General features: G+C 34.9%; 1 protein-coding gene across 2 annotated transcripts in view; it reads right to left on the bottom strand.

Moving 5' to 3' along the window:
- The window catches only part of LOC149806330 (uncharacterized), a 73,173-nt gene that overhangs the window by 36,049 nt on the left and 16,763 nt on the right, over nucleotides 1-20,361 (bottom strand). For both annotated transcript variants that reach the window (XM_089951646.1, XM_089951656.1), the window contains exons 2-3: nucleotides 16,201-16,413; nucleotides 45-160 (exon numbers count right to left, since the gene is read on the bottom strand). In XM_089951646.1, the coding sequence (XP_089807772.1) occupies nucleotides 45-160; nucleotides 16,201-16,413 (329 nt within the window). The remainder of the gene's footprint in view (nucleotides 1-44; nucleotides 161-16,200; nucleotides 16,414-20,361) is intronic.

Genomic DNA, 20,361 nt, shown 5'->3' with positions numbered 1-20,361 from the left:
CCAACGTGTAATAAATAATACACTTAGGTGAATGCAATACTTACTGTGACTCATAGAAACATACAAAGAACCAAGACTCGTTGTAAACATTGTCTACAGTGAATAGCATTGAACAACGCTTGGAAGCGCAACCTATCTCACTACTTTTTGCCCACACCATCTGTAAAATAAATGAAAGAACCTTGTTATATAGCAAAATAAATTGTATCCAAGGTCATGAGATCCAGCAGACAGCAAAGGCAAATTACACAATTCAGTGGTGAAATAAGACACAAAAATTCCACATCATTTTCTAAAATTGAATAAAAATACATGTTTAGCGAATATTTATTGACTAGTGTTTACAAGTAAGTCTTAACAGAATGGTGGTAGCTGCCAACTAAACTGTTAACTGATAAACATGTTATTAATCGTTGCCTAAAAAAAAGAACCAGTAAAATAAAATTTGGAATGTGTTCAAATATAACGTATTTGGCCAGATGGCTACTCTTGATTTTTAGAAAAGAGATTTAGTCTGCACAGGTAGAATGTATCTAATTAACGTTATAAATCTAAACAGATTTTAGGTTACAGACAAGGGTAGTATAATTCTGGGGGTTTAGAATTTTGTAATTGATATGCATCAAAGTATTCTATACCCTTGACCATTGAACACATCCGAGTGCCTGATTTACATAAACCTTTTCCGTGAGACCAAGTATCTACAGGAATAGGATTGTTCTGCTGATATGTTTTACTTTGTGTGAGAATTTTATATCGATTGTGGTCATATTTCTATGCAATATATTTTGCAGAGATTGTGTGAGAATAGCATCTTAAACAAGTACCGCGGTAAATATTATACTGATCAGGAGCTCAGAAATTGCGCGCATACTGTAGGGTGTACAAAAAATCCACCGTATTGCAGCCACTATTGCTCCTGAAGCTGTTACGTATGTTCACCAATATGAGCTTCCAAAATTCGAGTTACTTAAGCGCTCTCGTAGTCTTAAATATTACCGGACGGTTATCTCAAAAATAATATATATATATATATATATATATATATATATATATATATATATATATATATATATATATATATATATATATATATATATATATATATATATATATATATATATATATAATACAAATAATATGGCGAATAACAGTCCTTTCAAGTGCACTGGATGATGCAGCAAGGGGTCACGTGTGTCAGTGGTTGATTAAGATAAATGCAATACATGTATATAAGCCAAACAGATATGCCGTAGCATGTCGGCGATACGGCGCTATGATCCTGATTCAATGTTGACATTGACAATGTGGAGTTTGCCAAGCTTGGCCATGTAACCATGGACGGCTTTGCGCCATCTAGAGCATGACAGCCATGTTTCATAGTGGTCCTTGTGTGAACTTGAACCATAAAGACATTGAGGCAATTAATAACGAAACTGAAGAAAGTTATGCAAAGATCCTGGAAAAGTTTGAAAAATATTCCAGAGAAGGTTTAGGACGGTTGTTTTCCAGTTGCGTGGAAGTTCAACTTCACATTTTCCCATACAAACCTTTACGATGATCTAGCTATATTCCGACACCAGTGTATATTCCACCATCGTCATTAATCAATGTGACAATTAATGAAAACCGATTTTTTGAAATGACGCTGCGTGCGCGGAAGCAACAAAGATCAGCCTAGAAATATAGCAATACCCATGAGAACTTAAGTTTGGCAACGTCGAATTTCATGTACCCAGCACCGACATCAGTAAGTTTCGGTTTTGATACAGGCCTTCAGATGATTTGACTATCCACGGTGAGAAATTTTCGGTACAATATTGATTTACTAATGCTGAGCAACATGGATTGCTCGGTGGTGCGGATATCATTATGTTTTTATAAAAGATTTTCCACGAATGATATAACGACAAACAGTAGGCATCAGGGAGTAAAGGGCTTCCATGCGGGCACGTATTAAGCAGGTAAATATTGCTCGCGGATAATAATTTTACCGTGGTTAAATCAGTGAGAAACCGTAGCAGATAATGATGACAACACCAAGCATAAACATTCTAGAATTTATCCCTGTACAACGGAAGATGAATAAACCGTATATCATCTGCGCGGATTGGAATGTTTGAATGTTCTTGTGGAAACTTCGCTTTCCAACAGTCAAACAAATACAACGGAAGTAGCTGAACAAATCAGCTGTAGTCAGATGTGATTTACTATTGTTCGTTGGAACACCTGGACCTATGCAGCCTGTGTTCGACATGCACTTTTATGCACGTGTAATTCGCATCTTAAATGTGCGCAAGTCAGCTCATCTTTTGTTATCATAACTGGAACTAAAGGTTGGTGGAGTAGAATAGTAAAGTTGATACATAATTAGCGACATTTTGGATTTTTTTCACTACTTTCACGAATCGACAAAACCAACCATGTGACTCATTGTGAATTTTTCACATTTGTAGTATCAATATCATTAGTCACAGAAGTTGAAATTCAGTTTGAAATATTCAACATTTATCGGGAAGGGTATTGAACCGTCGTTTGGAGCTTGTGTTTAACATTCGTTATTACATATCCATGATGGATTATGATCGCGATGACGATGTCGCGGAATTTGCGGACGGGCATTTGGACAGCCGATACTAACGTTGATAGGAACTATGTTCTAGTTGTCAATGAATATTGACGCTAGGTGAAAACGCGCGACAAAAAAGTGACGTCACCGCAAGCGTGAAATAAGCCATCGATTGTTTCAACAACGATGAAGCAAAATTCACAGTCAAATTCACTTCGGTAACATTCTCCAGCTATTATGGTAAACCAACACAGACTCAACTAAGAATAAAAGACATCAACTGTTATTCAACAAGGACGCACTTGTCAGCGTAACAGTTCTTAGACGAAAAGGATCGTTAAAGGGAAAAGGAAAAAAGTACTAGTGCGTTTCTAAATCAACGTGGTGCCAAATATCAGTAAGTCAAACTTGCCGGAGACCTTAATACTCCCCCGGCAGATATTTTCTATGATTGCATGACGGTTGTTAAATGAAGAAAAGTGTTTAGTTGGAAGCGCGTCCACGTGGAGTAATTTGTCTCCACGATGACAGTATTAGTAAAAGAAGTATGACGGACCCTTAAAATGACCGACGGGAGAAAACAATCATGACAGACTCTCAAAACGACCGCGCGAGAAAATAATCAAACTGGAACAACATCTGCTAGATGAAATCATCAAGTAAACCTCGCCTCTCGTGAATACAAACACGTGTGTGTTGTCGCCGATAGAGTTTGTAAAATCGCCGCGGCAACCACCTTTGGTCTGGGTATGTCGGAAATCGCAGCCACAGCGACTGTCATTGCAACAAGTCGGAACTAATCGATAGTAACCGATGTTGTAGATGGAACTGGAAAAAGAAACAATTTTTGATACATTTTCATTCACAAATACTTATCTATTCGTAACTTCTCGCAGTAGCAGAACATATTTTCAGTACAATGAATAAACTCCGCCCAACTGGCACCTAGTGTGGTAAAATCGAGGAACTGTTTAGCCTGTGGTATAACGGTACCAATTGCGCAAGTCCAGGTGGGCGGAGCTTAAGGTGTAGGGAACATTGTATTTCGAAATAAACAACAAAACTAGCTGTGATTGGTGCATTATGTAAGAGTTGTACTTTCTGTAAGGCTTAAAAAAGTTGTGTCTCCTTTCAACATGTGAGATTATGTTAATTCCTATCTAGATGATATTTGTATTTTTTATGATTTTTTAAAAAGATGTGGTACACATGTCTGAAACCGTGTCTGTTGTGACTAGATAACTCTTACCCTGTATAGTTCCAGCAGAGTTATCTCTCTTAAATGCAATGGAGTACGTGGTTTTGTCCTTGTCAAATTGACAATCTAACACAGCTCTCTAGAAAAGTCTGTGACATGCACGCTAAAGTAGGATAGAAAATATATTTATTTCTCCAAACATTAGCATTAAGGTCTATGGAAAAACAATTGGTACCGTGATACCCCCCTATACCAGTTTGCTCAGTAGTGTATTGACTGTGACACCTGGTATGGTAACGTGTCGGCGCTGGCGGTCTTAGGGTGGGAGCTTACCACATCTTTATTTGCATTTTTTATTAACGGCCGGTTTCTGTCTATAACCTATGTAAATACTCTCTTGACCAAATATTACATAAAATTGTTATTTTACGCAAAGAAAATTTGTCTATGTATCATTTTTGAGTACACAATAGCAGCTGATTTTTTTTAAACTAGCATTTGATATGTTCCTGCTTACAGCATTGACCAGAAAGAAATATAAGTGACTCTAGGTAACGTACATTTTTTTCTAAAATGTAACAACTGATTATTTATAAGGAAATATTTTTACATGAAATATTAATAAAGTTATTATATTCCGGTTGTGCAATTATAAATATATTTGCCTACCTTATTTCCACCTCAGGGTTTTACTATGGAAGCTATCTAAAACTCAGCACTCAAGAAAGTGTTGTTTTTTTTTTATGAAATAATATTTCTTAATATTGGCCCGTGGTAAAGAAATCCCAGTCGAGCGGTGGACAAGAGTCAATTTTAAAGAGAAAGGGAAGGATAATGATTTCTGAAATGAAAATTCTAGATCACGAAGTAGATATAGTACATTAAGTCGACGGACAGTCCTATCAGTCAGTATAGAAATAAACAAATCTTTCACTGGTTGCCACCTACCAAAAAATCACGAATGTACTATGAGATTATTTCGAAGCAGGGCACGGTATTGGGACCTACAGAGTGTTAGAAGGAACGATCGAACGGATAGCAAAGAAGGCTGTGAAGAGTTGTTGTTGTTGTGTCATAAAATATTCTAAGAACGTTTTTTTATGCACCTGGGCAACCAGTTCAGATATAAATATCATTTTCAGTTTTGTCCCTAAATAAAATATAATCCTAAGTTAAAAAGGATCAACAATCTCAAGGTTAAGCCTGTTAAAGGCTCGATGAAGATCCACTATATTCATGGAAAAGAATCTCATATTGTTTGTGAGAGAGGTCAGTTGTTTCTGGGAGGTATGTGCAGTAGACAACCTGGTCAGCTGAACACATTGGGGCCTCTCCAGTAGAACACGCACGGCAGGCATATACACTGGTATTTGGTGTAAATCTGCAGTGTGGTACTGACTTTAGCGTAGCGATTGGTGAAACACTTCCTACATCGAATATTTTCGTTCCGCTTGGAGGCTCTGAAGCGGCACAATACACATAACTGGCACACTGGAAAGATCCAAGACATTGATGGTGATGATGGTGATCCACCAGATTTCTTTCATATAAATGAAAAGTCCTGTTCTGCAATGGATATCACGTCTTGGTGTTATCTGGATCAAACTTGAAATATTTGTTTGCAAGGTTAAAGAATCCAAATCAGGTGGAAAGTCAAAATGAGTGTTTAAAAGGAGGGTTTAAATCATCTTGCGAAAATCTGTGACTAGTAACTTAAATTCCCTTACTGTGATCATTATGGGACAAACAAACTTCAATTCCCTTACTGTCATCATTATGGGACAAACAAACTTCAATTCCCTTACTGTCATCATTATGGGACAAACAAACTTCAATTCCCTTACTGTCATCATTATGGGACAAACAAACTTCAATTCCCTTACTGTCATCATTATGGGACACACAAACTTCAATTCCCTTACTGTAATTATTATGGGACAAACAAACTTCAATGTAGGTTACTGTGATCATTAAGGGACACTATTCTTTTTTGGTGAAGTTTGATAATACAATTTACATTCAGTGTATACTACTTGTACGTTTATATAGTTCTAAGGATTATCCAAGCAAGAAATGCAGTCTATGTACATGTTAATACACGAATTCATGAATACCGCGCCAGCAAAACTAATATATATTTAATGATATCTACTACCACACACACTATTATCATCCCTAAATAACTCTAGTGCATGCATTAATTTTGCATTTCATTGAGTTAGACAGGTTGATGACATGACTTGAATGCTAACTTTGGAATACAGGTCAGTATACCGACTTGTAGCCGTGCTCAAATTTTCTTTCTTTGTAACATATATTTCCACAATCTTAGTATAATTTTGGCTATGTAGTTTTCGAGAAAAAAGTAAAATCTATCTTTCGCAAACGATCATTGAAACTTCACTATTCGGTCAAAGTTTGCTGCATAAAAAACAATGTTTCCATTTTATTTTTTATTTTAGCAGGAAAATTGCAACTATTAAAGTAAAACAAGCTTATTTCTATTGTTTCCGTTTATCATGTACTTATAATGTCTTTGAAGAAAGATTTTGTTTGTTTGGGTAAGATCTGGAAACGAATATAGTTTTTGCTGAATAAAAGACATTCCTCCTGTTGTAACGCACCTTGTCACTGTCAGAACAACATTTAAGGTTAGCTTGTTATGGGATATCAATGTGTTGCGTTCCAAGCATTGTTTCTAGTGATTTATTGACTACATACCAATTACAGGAGCATAGATTGGTACTTTTGTAATTAATAGATAGAACTTTTCTCTGGGCTGAGAGTCGAGCACCAATCTTTTGCATACTTTACCGCTGTGTCTCACAAAATGTGATACTGGTTTGATGATATCGTTAGTAACAAGGCAAGATCATTCACTTCAATCGGATTACTGCAGTAAAGACTCGCTCCAATGTGTGATGTTTCAAGTAAGTCTAAAGTCACGCATGTTCCTTATGTTCCTTATCTTACGCCATGTTTTTTTGGAAATAATTTTTAATAAACTCTATTGACAAGTGCTGAACGTTTAACATCTGGACATGCATTCCTTACGCAGGAGAGCATTTTCCCAGATAATCCAAGATTAACAGATTATTTTAAAATAGACCATTGTGCTATACTGTACCAAGTCGCTTCATCATATCTAGGAAGACGCCGATTACTTTTCTAAACAGACACAATTAATCCATGCTTTCACGTACCTGGGACATATCTGATTGGACAAATAGCATTAAAAGATATGCTTAGTACTTGTCAAAGTTTTCTATAATGAATATTCTGTACCTCATCTGTACATACATCATCTATTCATTGCGCTTTATGCATTATAATATGTTCCGTTTTGTTATATCTCTTCTAATGTAAAGGGAGTATTATGTATGTTTACGTATGGGGATTGCCTTTCATTTTTATGCAGTCATCTTCCTTTTCAATACGGGGATAATTCACACCACATCTGAAAGAAATCGGAGATGGTGTTTCCTACTTCTTGGTGTGATGTACTATGCTTTCCGTCGTTTTTTCTTCTTCTCAAAACAATCTTTTAAATTTATATCGTGTTTCGCTTTCATGAAATACCACAATTATCGAATATCACAATCAGCTTCTGTATCTGTTCTTCAAACCAACGCTTTTTAAAATCTAATATGTCTTTTTCTTGTACTCTGAAGTTATCTGCATTCTTATTCAGCCTTTAACTTTTATGATTAAATTACACATGGCCGATCTTGAACTGTCCATTATCACTTTCGATCCATCTCGAAGGAAGGGGTTCTATTGACGTTTGAATTCCACCTGGATATGTTATGATGGTTATATGTAGATAATGATTTTTTCTTTAGTATCATAGAGTTCACAATTATCAATTAAAGATTTTTGATATCATAACGTGTTCTAGAACGTATAGTTTCGATTGCAGTGAAACATGCTTCAGTGTTTTACTGGTATTCAGTTCGTTCTTGAATCAACACTGCATCCCTCGATAGAAACGAAGGCGATATTCGATACTCCTGCTCGACCACAGGAAATAACAGAATACAGATATAGGAATATGTTCAGCGGCTATACATGTACCTGACATTTGAATAACTTGACAGCCTTGTACTCTGACTTACTTAACATTATTAAATACAGTGTTGATAGGAATGGTTCAAATGTATAAGCAAAACTAGATTATTAAACTGTTCCCATTTGACCTTCGAGAGTGCGATCTTAGAGTTTCTTATGTTGGGCATTAAAATCAACCACAAATATTTCCCTGGATCTTTCTCCAATATATCTTTAGACAATATTTGACAGTGTGACGATAACAAACTGTTTTACGTGCTCGTGAAAACAAAAACAAGATAATATTCAGTGCAGTTTCTATATCTCACATCTACGTACATGTACCTTCAGCATGTGGTGATTTCAAAAGTGAACACACCCATCAAATTTCAGGCATCTACAAGGTTCGTACTTTACGTAAGAGTAACGTCAAAGGGATGTATGACATGTGTGAAGGACTTCACTTTGTTTTGTTGCATATCATTTTTGCTGCATGGTTTTTTTTGAAGAGTATTGTTTCAAGACATTATTTTGATGACACTATTTGGCATAAGTCTTATATTTGGTAGCATATACGAGAAAGATTTATCATCACATAAAGAAGAGTGGAACAGTACAAATTCAAAGCGGCCGCCACACTTGACAGGCTTGTGACAGCTACTCCGTATATGTGTGCCGTTTTTCATTATACATGTGCTTGTTGACAGTATTCGTCTAAATTAGTGTTTTAATCACGCATCGGTATTCTGTTGTAATGTGTTTCTTCATTTACTTGCTTTGGAAATGCGAACTATTAGACTTTTCTCAGTCATCATAACCAAATGCTGAAAACACCTTTTGTTTTGTACATGACGTCACTCGCAAGACGACTGGTTTATGCTACGATGGACCCTCGTTAATTGAATTAAATAACCATTCGTTAGCACTCAAGACTGCATTAAAAACCACTCGTTGGCACTCCATACTGCGTCAAAAAAAAAAAAACGCTCGTCGGTACTCCACACTGCATTGTGCACTAGACTTAACGATCTGGGACTCCATTCATGTTTACTTAAATGTAAATAAAAGCGAAATAAAAAACGTTGGTTTAAAGTCTACCGGCATAAAACAATAAGAAAAATTCCAGATATCTCCCTTCCGCTCTTTCTCGTCACAGCATTTTGAAAATTCGACCGTTAATTTGGATAACAACTCCAAATACTCTTACATTGTCAACATTGAAGTCTGAGCAACCGTTGCGTATTGTAATATTCAACGCTCATTTAGTAGGAGCACTGGAAAGGCGCAATGAAGTAGTCACCTTATCAACGGTCAGGATATCGACGGAGAAACAAGACTAAAAAGATCTGGCGACGAGCCAAAATCAGCGGATATAACACCCTCAGGTTATTCCACCAAGACGTTCACACTGCATTGCAAAGAACACCTTAATCCAACGTTTTATACCACACATCATATTGAACTGACCCAAACCTCATTCACAATCGAACAAAAGGTCAATCTTTTTTTTTTTTCATCTACCGCTCTCCCCGTAGTTGAATATACTAGCTGACTGTATCTCTCTTTTGGAGCAGTTTCATAACCTCGCAGAGTATGGAAATTCATAACCTCCAGCGGTATGGAAATTCATAACCTCCCGGAGTATGAAAATTTTATAGGTGGCAACATGATTATTCTTGGGAGACATTACCTTTCATTTTTAATGTCTTGGAAACCCGTATATGTAAAATCTCCTAGATTCTATTCACATCTGCAACTTAAAACAACCAGTCAGCCAACCCACCACACGTTAGACTGGATTCTTCGTAGACCTGATGGTCATATTGTAGTCTTCATTTGAATCAGATCACCTCTGCGTCATATGCCATCTCAACGTATCAGTATGTAATACTCCATCCACTATGCTACTAAAAGAAATCTCCACATGATGAATAGACCTTAACTAATGCATGACATCCAGGAAAACCTAACAACTTCGTTACCTCCTACAGCAGAAATACTTGATAAGTGCTTGCGTTTATTGCTTGACAACATGACCCAGCAACCAGTTAATGGCATGGTGTTGTCCATGGTGTATTAGTGTTAGAGGCCAGCTTCGAACTCTTAAAAGAGAACTCTGTGAGGCTAAGAAGATTTAGCTTTCCACAAGCCTCTCTATTCATTAGCTGATCTATGAAGCTGCTAAGAAGAATGTCACAAACAGTTTATGTAGCAAAATCAGTCCACTACAGGAGTAAGATCACTGAAGGTTCCAGCTCCAAACAGCTATTCGAGATTACGAAAAAGATAATGTCAAGAAATAAATAAATGTACACCACTTCCTACGACCTTCTCTCCGGTCGACCTTCCGGACCTGTTTGCAGATTTCTTCCGTGACAAAGGACAATCCATTAGAGAAAAGCTTGACAACACAATTTCATTTGTGATACAGAATATCAACGGCAACGTTTAACAGCATTTGAACCTGTCTCTTTGGAGTTTGTACATACAATTCCATGAGCACCACATAGTAATGTCAACTTGATATGATTCCGATATCACTACTGCTTGGGTGCTTAAATTCAATATTGCTTTATATAACCGATGTTGTCAATATTTCTCTCTCATTCGCAGAATTCCTATCATTGTTTAAAACTGCCATTGCATAGCCTCTGGTGAAGAAACCGACGCTTGACCATAAGGATTTAAAGAACTACCGCTCTGTTTTTAACATCCCATTCATGTAAAAAATATTAGAAATAATTATTCGATCCCATCTTGTATCTCGTCTGAATTCAAATAGTCATTTTAGCAATGTATAGTACGAACATCCCCACAGTACTGAAACTGACGTTCTGGAAGTAGTTGACGACCTTCATTGTGCTTTGCATTGTGGAAATATTACAGTAATCACCCTCCTTGACTTCCCTGCAGCATTTGACACAATAGACCATGATATATTATTTCACCGTCTCCAGCATGCATTTGGTATTCACGATAGGCCTTACAATGGGCAAGTCTTGCTTAGTCAACAAGAGACAAATTGTGTCCGTTAACGGAAAATATTCCAGCCCAGTTGATTTATGCTTTGTTGTTCCACAAAAATCTGTTCTCGGCACCATTTCTTTTCATTTTATATACTCAGCCGTTCTCAAGTGTCAACATCCGGTGTCTCAATAAGTGTACACTGGCGACACTAAAATACAAATCTACCTGACCAGCTGAAGCTAAGGCTACAATCCCAGGCATAGAGAAGTGCATTTCCGATGTGTAGTCATGGATGTCCTGTAACAAGTTGCTGATGAATGGTGATAAAACTGAAGTCATCCTGATCACCACGCAAAGAATTTCTCATTTACATCCTCTACCTCAAACAATAAGTATCAGCAATGCCAACATTACACTCCAACAGTCAGTAAGAAACCTAGGTGTCACTCTCGACAGTACTCTCTCATTACAGCAACATGTTATGAATATATATGCAATGCAGCATATCTGGAGCTGAGACTCATCAGGTCCATTCGCAATTCTTTTCAGCTGATGCAATTTAACACTTGTGTGTACCGTAGTACTTTCAAGAATAGACTATTGCAATAAAATTATATCTGGTTCGTCTCAGTATCTACTTCACAAACTCAAAAACTTCAAAATTTTCAAAACACAGCTGCTTTGATTATTCTTAGAGTGCGAAGAACTGAGCACATATCCCCCTGCTCTGTAACTTCCACTGGCTAACCGTTCGAACCAGAACCATACATAATCTGTTCACTATGCTACATTTCTTTGACTGGCTCCAGTCCAGTATACCTATCTGACTTCACCCATTGTACACACCACTTAGAAACTTACGCTTCTAATCCAGACACTTGCATTCTCATTGTTCCAACTGTTAAACGAAGTAAGACGGACAATGCTCTTTTGCATATTAGGGCCCAGCTTTGTGAAACGTATTGCCCATTGATCCTAGACACAAAGACACTGAGATCTCATACAGAAGTGCTCTTAAAACTCGCTTATTTCATCAGAAAGAATAGCCTTAACAAATTAATAATGTTTGCTTCCTTAATTATTGTCAGCATTTTTCTGTTTTGTAATTTCATAGTGTTTGTTTCTGTAACCTTATCGTTGTATCTTATGGATCATGCGCTGTACTAAGTCCACATTATTATTCTTCTTATTATTGTTATTATTATTGTTATTATTATTATTGCTATTATTATTATTAGCAGTAGTAGTAGCAGTAGTAGTAGACTGCTGAGTTCAATTTGCAGGATATGTGACGGGTGCATTATTCATTTATTATACTGTGTATTTTTATGTAATTATGAACGGGACAGTCTTGCAAATAAAAGTACTCTTCTACGGAAAGAATAAAAATAGCACAAAAATTCACATCCACCCAAAACCCCAGATAAAGCAAAGAGGACGTTCTATAATAAAAGTGCAAGAAATAACTATGATCAATCTTTGATGGTAGTATAGTAGTGTCATCCAAAGACAACGAAGCATTTAGTTATAACTAATGTATTGGTCAGCGATCACTTGAATTTTGCACTTGCAACACAATGCAGTTTGATGTGTCCACGTATCAGTGGGTTTAAGGAGTAATTTGCCACAGTAAATATGATCACTGAATAAATCTAGCTGATAGGTGTTGAAAATTATTTTTCCAGCTTCTCGCCCCAAATTTTATTTGTTAACACTTGGACACATTATGCACCATACTGACAGTTTTACCTGCTAACATTAAAACTTTCGCAACCTGCAAAGCTGCAACCAGTCGTCCAGTTTCCGGATCCAAACTGATACATTGTCCAATGCTTACAATCCATGTCTAATTTGATATTTAAGGAACAGATAAGATGAGTTATTCAAAGGATATTTTTTATGTTCATTTTAGATCACATATTTAATATTCCTTTAGTTGTTTTGCAAGATTCGATCGATAGATAATCCAAACCCCTTTAACTAAGCACGCAGAAGTAATCGAAAATAGGACATGATATTGTTACGACATTACGATAATAAACTAAGTAACATTTCCTGTTACGACTCCATAGTATTAAACTAAGTAACAGAAAAGAGCGAAAACCAAACGTTTTGTAAAACTCAACAAATATTTTTTTATTTCAGAAGATATTTGTTATGCGAAAATTTAAAAAGAACTTACAGTATTGTAAATTAAATCCCAAATGGTCCGTAAGGTTCTACCACGAGTCCAAATGTATAAGTTAGAACTGAAGTCTAGTGGTATTCCAATTAAATTCCAATATTGAATGTGTTGATAGCCTGGATTGTGACGATGTGCTACAGTCTTCTGATGTATCACAATATTATAAACCAAATATATTCTTGTCTGAATTCACCATAATTCCAAATTAATGTTTGTTTCCAAGTGTTATGCATATTTGATTTAATTTATATTTGATTTAATTTAATTGTTTGCTTATTAGTTTTAAGTGTTTTATTCCATTACATGTTATTGTAATGTAATTTTATTTACTGGATTTGACATTGTCCAGAAATTTAATTCAGTAGTAAACATATAATGATAGAAACTTTATATCTAATGCTGACTTAGTACCTGACCTTGATTCAGAACCAGTAAGAGTCGAAGTAAACAGCTTTTTTAATTTATGTTATATTCTTTCTCAGAGTAAGATTCATAAAGTGGAATCGAGGCCATGCTTGGAGTACGACAAATAACATGAACAATTGTTTCAAACTCTGATTTTTCCTGCGAACTGACCCACATCCGGGCATCTGTTTTGCTCGTAGATAGACTTATTGTTGATATTTTGAAAAAGAATAGTTACTCTTGCCATAACACTTGTTGAAAAGTTAAAGTATTTTATCTTGAAACCATTTTTTTTTTCTTTGCTAATTATTTTGGTTTCTTCTAATTATTTGGATTTCAAGTTTGTTTTCCTTGGAATTACCAGTGCTCAAAATTAATTCTTGGGCAAGGACGGTTATCGAAGTTTACACAGCATTCAAACACTGGAATATTAATTTCTGTGACTCAACAAAGAACTGTTGACACATCAGTACGACACTGACCACAGCATACGTCATCACCTTTGATTTTGGATTCATCGGGATTCGAACTCAGTTTCATTAGGACTTTTTATTACTCTAACTTCTATTTTTTATTCTTGGATTATTCTTGGATTATTTTTGGATTTGATTCGTAGAACCATAAGTTCTTTTTCTCAATTTTACCTTGTTTTTCTAGGGAAATAAATTATTTGTTAAATTTTACAAAGCTTTTTGTCTTCACTTTTTTGTTACGTTTTGTAAAAACCAAAACACGTAAAACAAGAATATTACTGATGATCACTTTGTATTTCCAGTGAATAATAATTTGAATAAGTAATTGCACCCAAACGAAACTGAACATAACAATAAGACTGATTTTGCTTCAAGATGTTAAGGCAAGAATGAATAAATTCTCAAGTAAGCAACATTACGTAAAAAGCTAAGACACAAAAATAGAACCAGGATGAGGGTCGAAACTTCATTGTTAAAACATTCTAAGTTGTCAACAAGACAAGATCCATTACGAAATTATAATAAAGAAAACATGGGAAAGTTATCTAGGCCAGATATTTATATGGGGGAATACCAGCATCCTAGACTCAGATTAAGATAAACATGCTTACTTCTATTGATAATGGTTCTAATATTTAATCTGGTCTTACAGATAAATATTAGCTATGTATTATGTTGTTTCCAAAATCAATGACTCTAGTTAGGTACATAGTGAGTTTGAGTTTGGACAAGATAAAGTACAAAATGTATATGTAGATAATATATAATCATTTAGAAATGCACACAAAAAACCCATTCCAAATTAAATATACCTAACAATATCAAGAAATAGAATTCTTCTTGGGTACCCACTTATTCTTAAAATGATAGTCCAGTATTATCGGGTACACTGTACTATTTACAGCGTGCGCACACACCACTGTACTATTTACAGCGTGCGCACACCACTTTCTTATCAGATTCAGCTTCTCTTCTATGATATGAGCAAGACAGTCCAATAAGAAAGTACTCTGTTACTTCAAGAAATATTAGCAGACCACAACTATCCGTATCTAATAAATCGTCCAATAAGCGTCCTGTAATGACTTTGAGCATGCTTTGCAACAAGCCACACCATTTAAATGAATTTACTATATTGTCTCAGGTGCGCCGATTACATCTAAGAACGAAGGCGTTTCCAGATATTAAGATAGTAAAGTTGTGTGTGAGATATTTTCATGGAATAAGTGATCAAGGCATCTTTTATACCAACTAGACGAGTTACTGATTGCATTGTAGTGTCACGATTATGTAGAGATGATGACATATTGATATATCTTTGATGTCTTACTGACATGTTGCCACAACTTACGTATATGAATTGATCATCTCTAAATAATCATGTCAAAACAAGGCAATCAGTAACTCGTTTCATTTGAAACTCTGCTATATATCTCGTAATGACGAGGGCAGTAACTCGTTTCATTTGATATACTGCTATATATCTTGTAATGACGAGGGCAGTAACTCGTTTTATTCGAAACACTGGTATATATCTTGTAATGACGAATGCAGTAACTGTTTTATTTGAAACACTGGTATATATCTCGTAACGACGAGGACAGTAACTCGTTTCATTTGAAACACTGGTATATATCTCGTAATGATGAGGGCAGTAGCTCGTTTCATTTGATATACTGCTATATATCTCGTAATGACGAGGGCAACCTAATAATTCAAAATTTAGTGTCATTTCTACGATTTGTCCATATAATTAGTTGATACAGATTGCCATTCATTAGGCAAGAATTGAAGGGGAAAGAAAACATATTCGAAGAAACAAACAACATGTGGAATGCATGACCTAACTTTATGACGTAATGTACAGCCATGTAATATGTTTCCTTTGTTCTGTACCATATATTTTGAAACCTATTTAGACCTTGAATGTCTATATGTCAGGTGGATAAATTGGTATAACCGGTTTCCCCAACGATGGGGTTCATTGGCATGTTTTTAGTTTGTATCTAATTTATGTTTGCTTTTCTATATTAAGATACCTACCTACCTACCTACCTACCTACCTACATACATACATGATATGAACGCAGTTATTCTCAATATAAACCTCAAATGTCCTTATAGTTGATTTCATTATACACCATCGTTTTTTTTGTTGACATTTTTAACAAATAAAGCACGTCGAAAAAATGTATCTTTAGTTAATTCTTCTTGTGAAGGGAGAAAAAAATATGTATTATCACTTTGGAATAATAACACTAGATGATTATGGTCGGTATCAAATAATGATTTTCTATTATAAATGTTGTTGTCATTTGTTGTTTGTTTGTTAGGTTTGTTTTCTTTTAGAATTTACCTGTGTATAATGGCACGCATTCCCACAATCCTTCCCGTACTTGTAATTTTTTTTCTCCCTGTGCCAGGCTCTCAACGCATCCCTAATCAGGACGTTTTCTTGTCTCTTTCCGGTGCTAAAATACATGTTCTCGCCATGCCCGGCCAGTTGATGGTCAAAAAAACACTCTTCCACCCATAGTCTGGCCTCACGCTCGAGATCTGTATTCCATTTCTAGAGGGAAAGAAAACGTATAAATATAAAATGTCGTTTAATGTAGGATTTCTCGATTTAGTCCACAATTACTTCTCATTATTTATTTCGTATATACTACATAATTTTTCTGCCCGTCAATTAAGTTTATATATGTAAAATGTACGGCGACACCGGCTGGAGGTCTGGGTCAGATGTTGACTCGATACCCATGCTATCGAATATAGGCCAAAAATGTATCATTGGAATGGTAGTCATGGAAATTGTGCTGAAAAGATTATTAGCATTGATTTGGACTTGTACTTAGTAGGTTTTAAGATGGTGAAAGGTCAAGATCAACCACAATGTCTCTTCAACCTGTTTGAAACAACCAATGATATATAAAAAATGTTCGGAGATAGAAATCAATCATTGCATGTCAAAGAGGATCTCGGATTCACAGGTCAAGGTCAAAGTAGGTATCTTTTTCATATAGCAAGTATTGCAAAATAAGCAAAATAATGCATTTTTTTCAAGTGGCTCAAGGTAATGAAATTACATCAAGGATTAGTTGTTGAAAGGGTTTATCTCTACTCTCGAATAATTAATTTATAGCTAAACTTACTATCACATCAACAAGTTTGGCTTTGTATGTAGAGTTTAACTGGGAACTCCTTTTGCTCCTTTAAAAACATTCCCATAACCCTATGTGTGATAAAACCAACGCTAAATATAGCAGATATTTAACAGAGATGCAAAGCAATTACTTTTCCATAAAGAAATCATACTAACTTCCATTATGTATAAGTAATTACCAAACACCTCAGCCTGAAACTTTTAATTATGTATACACCTCAGCCTGAAACATTTAATTATATATCTATCATTTATTTATTTACTTATCTTTTATGTTTTATATGCGCAGTCTTACTGTTATTAAGTAGGGCGAACAGAGACAAACCACTAACTAAATAACAACATTTCCTCTAAATTGTTGTATTCTGTTTCTTTCAAAATGTGATGTTTTCTTCATTGATATTTGGAATATTGTGCAAAATTTTATTTTATTTTTCAATCAATTTCGTCCCCTATTTCAGAACTCAATCCTTTTAAGAGTTAAAATAAGTCTCTGCCGGATAAAATGTACACAGAAAAACAGGCAGATGATAGTTTTTTTTATCGAGGAAAATATATTACGGCAGCGAACAGGAACGTTGACCAAGATACAAGACACTAAACTAGAATGATAAGTGAAAACTTAAAAGATACAATCGCTACTAGAACGAAAGGTGAGAACTTGCCAGATCCAGTCTCAACTAGAATCATGAGTGGGAACTTACCAGATCCAATCTCAACTAGAATGGGAAACGAGAACGTACCAAATCCATTCTTAGCTACAATGGTAAGTGAGAATATAGAAGATGAATTATCAGCTATAATGTTCCTGATAGATATGTACATTCATACAGTCATGGTTTCGTCAGAGAAAGTCGAGCAAGCCTTTTATAATGCTTCAAAAGAGGAGTCAATTTGTCGACGGTTTAAAGGATGGAGTCAAGTTGTAAACTGTTTTAACGACGGAATTAAGTTGTCAACTGTTTAAAGCGGGGTATCGATTTATTGTTTGTTTGTTTTTTTTTTTTGGTTTTTTTTTGGTTTTTTAAAACTCTTTATTTCCTGTCTGCAATGTTCATTTTTAATTATTGTAACAACATATGCCAGATAAAAAATATCAGTCTCCGTGGGCAGAAAGCAAGGCGTTCGCATGTAAACTTCGTCATCTCCTAGTAATTGCACTGGAAGTTGGATGAAGTTTTAGCTCACCTAGCCATAAGGTCAGGTGAGATTCTGGTATCATCCATCCGTAAACAACTATTTTGTACTACTCTGGGGCATATTTCTGGTACGACTTCAAACTTGGACTATAGTCGTATATCATCAAAATATCCACTTCGATAATGAGCGAGGTTCGATAATGAGCGAGGTTTACGGATATTCATGATTTTGAATCAGATTATTTCATCTTGTTACTATTCTGGCAATTATCAGCCTGATGTTCTGAGCTTGCCAACACTCTATAGGCAATATTCCGATTCCACTTTAATAAGACTTAAATTATGGGTCTATACCATCAGGATCTTGCATGGAGACCCATAAATAACGAAATCTTCCATCGGATTCGTTGAGCTTGTTTCCAGTCTAGAGTATATATCTTTGATCAAAATTTGTTCAAACTTACAAACTAGTATTATAAAGGTGTTGTGTCAGTTTGATTTTGAACAAGATTTGTGCATATTTATCACATAATCTTCTATCTGATTTGCTGAGCTAGTTACCACCTAAGAGACTGAACAGCGATCGAATTTAACTAAAAATCAACCTTATATCAATAAGGTCTTAGATAGGTTCTGTAATAAGTTACATCAGTACATGTTGTAATAAATCTGTAATACGTTACGTCAGTACATGCTGTAATAAATCTGTAATAAGTTACGTCAGTACATGCTGTAATAAATCTGTAATAAGTTACACCAGTACATGTTGTAATAAATTTGTAATAAGTTACATCAGTACATGTTGTAATAAATCTGGAATAAGTTAATCAGTACATGTTGTAATAAATCTGTAAGAAGTTACACCAGTACATGTTGTAATAAATCTGGAATAAGTCACATCAGTACCTGTTGTAATATATCTGTAATAAGTTACACCACTACATGTTGTAATAAATCTGTAATAAGTTACATCAGTACATGTTGTAATAAATCTGGAATAAGTTACACCAGTACATGTTTTAATAAATCTGAATAAGTTACATCAGTACATGTTGCAATAAATCTGTAATAAGTTACACCAGTACATGTTGTAATAAATCTGGAATAAGTTACACCAGTACATGTTGCAATAAATCTGTAATAAGTTACACCAGTACATGCTGTAATAAATCTGTAATAAGTTACACCAGTACATGTTGTAATAAATTTGTAATAAGTTACATCAGTACATGTTGTAATAAATCTGGAATAAGTTAATCAGTACATGTTGTAATAAATCTGTAAGAAGTTACACCAGTACATGTTGTAATAAATCTGGAATAAGTCACATCAGTACCTGTTGTAATATATCTGTAATAAGTTACACCACTACATGTTGTAATAAATCTGTAATAAGTTACACCAGTACATGTTGTAATAAATCTGGAATAAGTCACATCAGTACCTGTTGTAATGAATCTGTAATAAGTTACATCAGTACCTGTTGTAATAAATCTGAATAAGTTACATCAGTACATGCTGTAATAAATCTGGAATAAGTTACACCAGTACATGCTGTAATAAATCTGGAATAAGTTAATCAGTACATGTTGTAATAAATCTGTGATAAGTTACACCGGTACATGTTGTAATAAATCTGTAATAAGTTACATCAGTACCTGTTGTAATGAATCTGTAATAAGTTACATCAGAACCTGTTGTAATAAATCTGAATAGGTCACATCAGTACATGCTGTAATAAACCTGGAATAAGTTAATCAGTACATGTTGTAATAAATCTGTAATAAGTTACACCAGTACATGTTTTAATAAATCTGAATAAGTTACATCAGTACATACTGTAATAAATCTGTAATAAGTTACATCAGTACCTGCTGTAATAAATCTGAATAAGTTACATCAGTACATGTTGCAATAAATCTGTAATAAGTTACATCAGTACATGTTGTAATAAATCTGGAATAAGTCACATCAGTACATGTTGTAATAAATCTGGAATAAGTTACACCAGTACATGTTTTAATAAATCTGAATAAGTTACATCAGTACATGTTGCAATAAATCTGTAATAAGTTACACCAGTACATGTTGTAATAAAACTGGAATACGTTACACCAGTACATGTTGCAATAAATCTGTAATAAATTACACCAGTACATGTTGTAATAAATCTGGAATAAGTCACATCAGTACATGTTGTAATAAATCTGGAATA

The sequence above is a fragment of the Sinohyriopsis cumingii genome, chromosome 1 (genome assembly GCF_028554795.1).
Source record: "Sinohyriopsis cumingii isolate HCF-2022 chromosome 1, ASM2855479v2, whole genome shotgun sequence".
NCBI classification, from domain to species: Eukaryota; Metazoa; Mollusca; class Bivalvia; order Unionida; family Unionidae; genus Sinohyriopsis; species Sinohyriopsis cumingii.
This window is presented reverse-complemented; position numbering and strand designations above follow the sequence as displayed.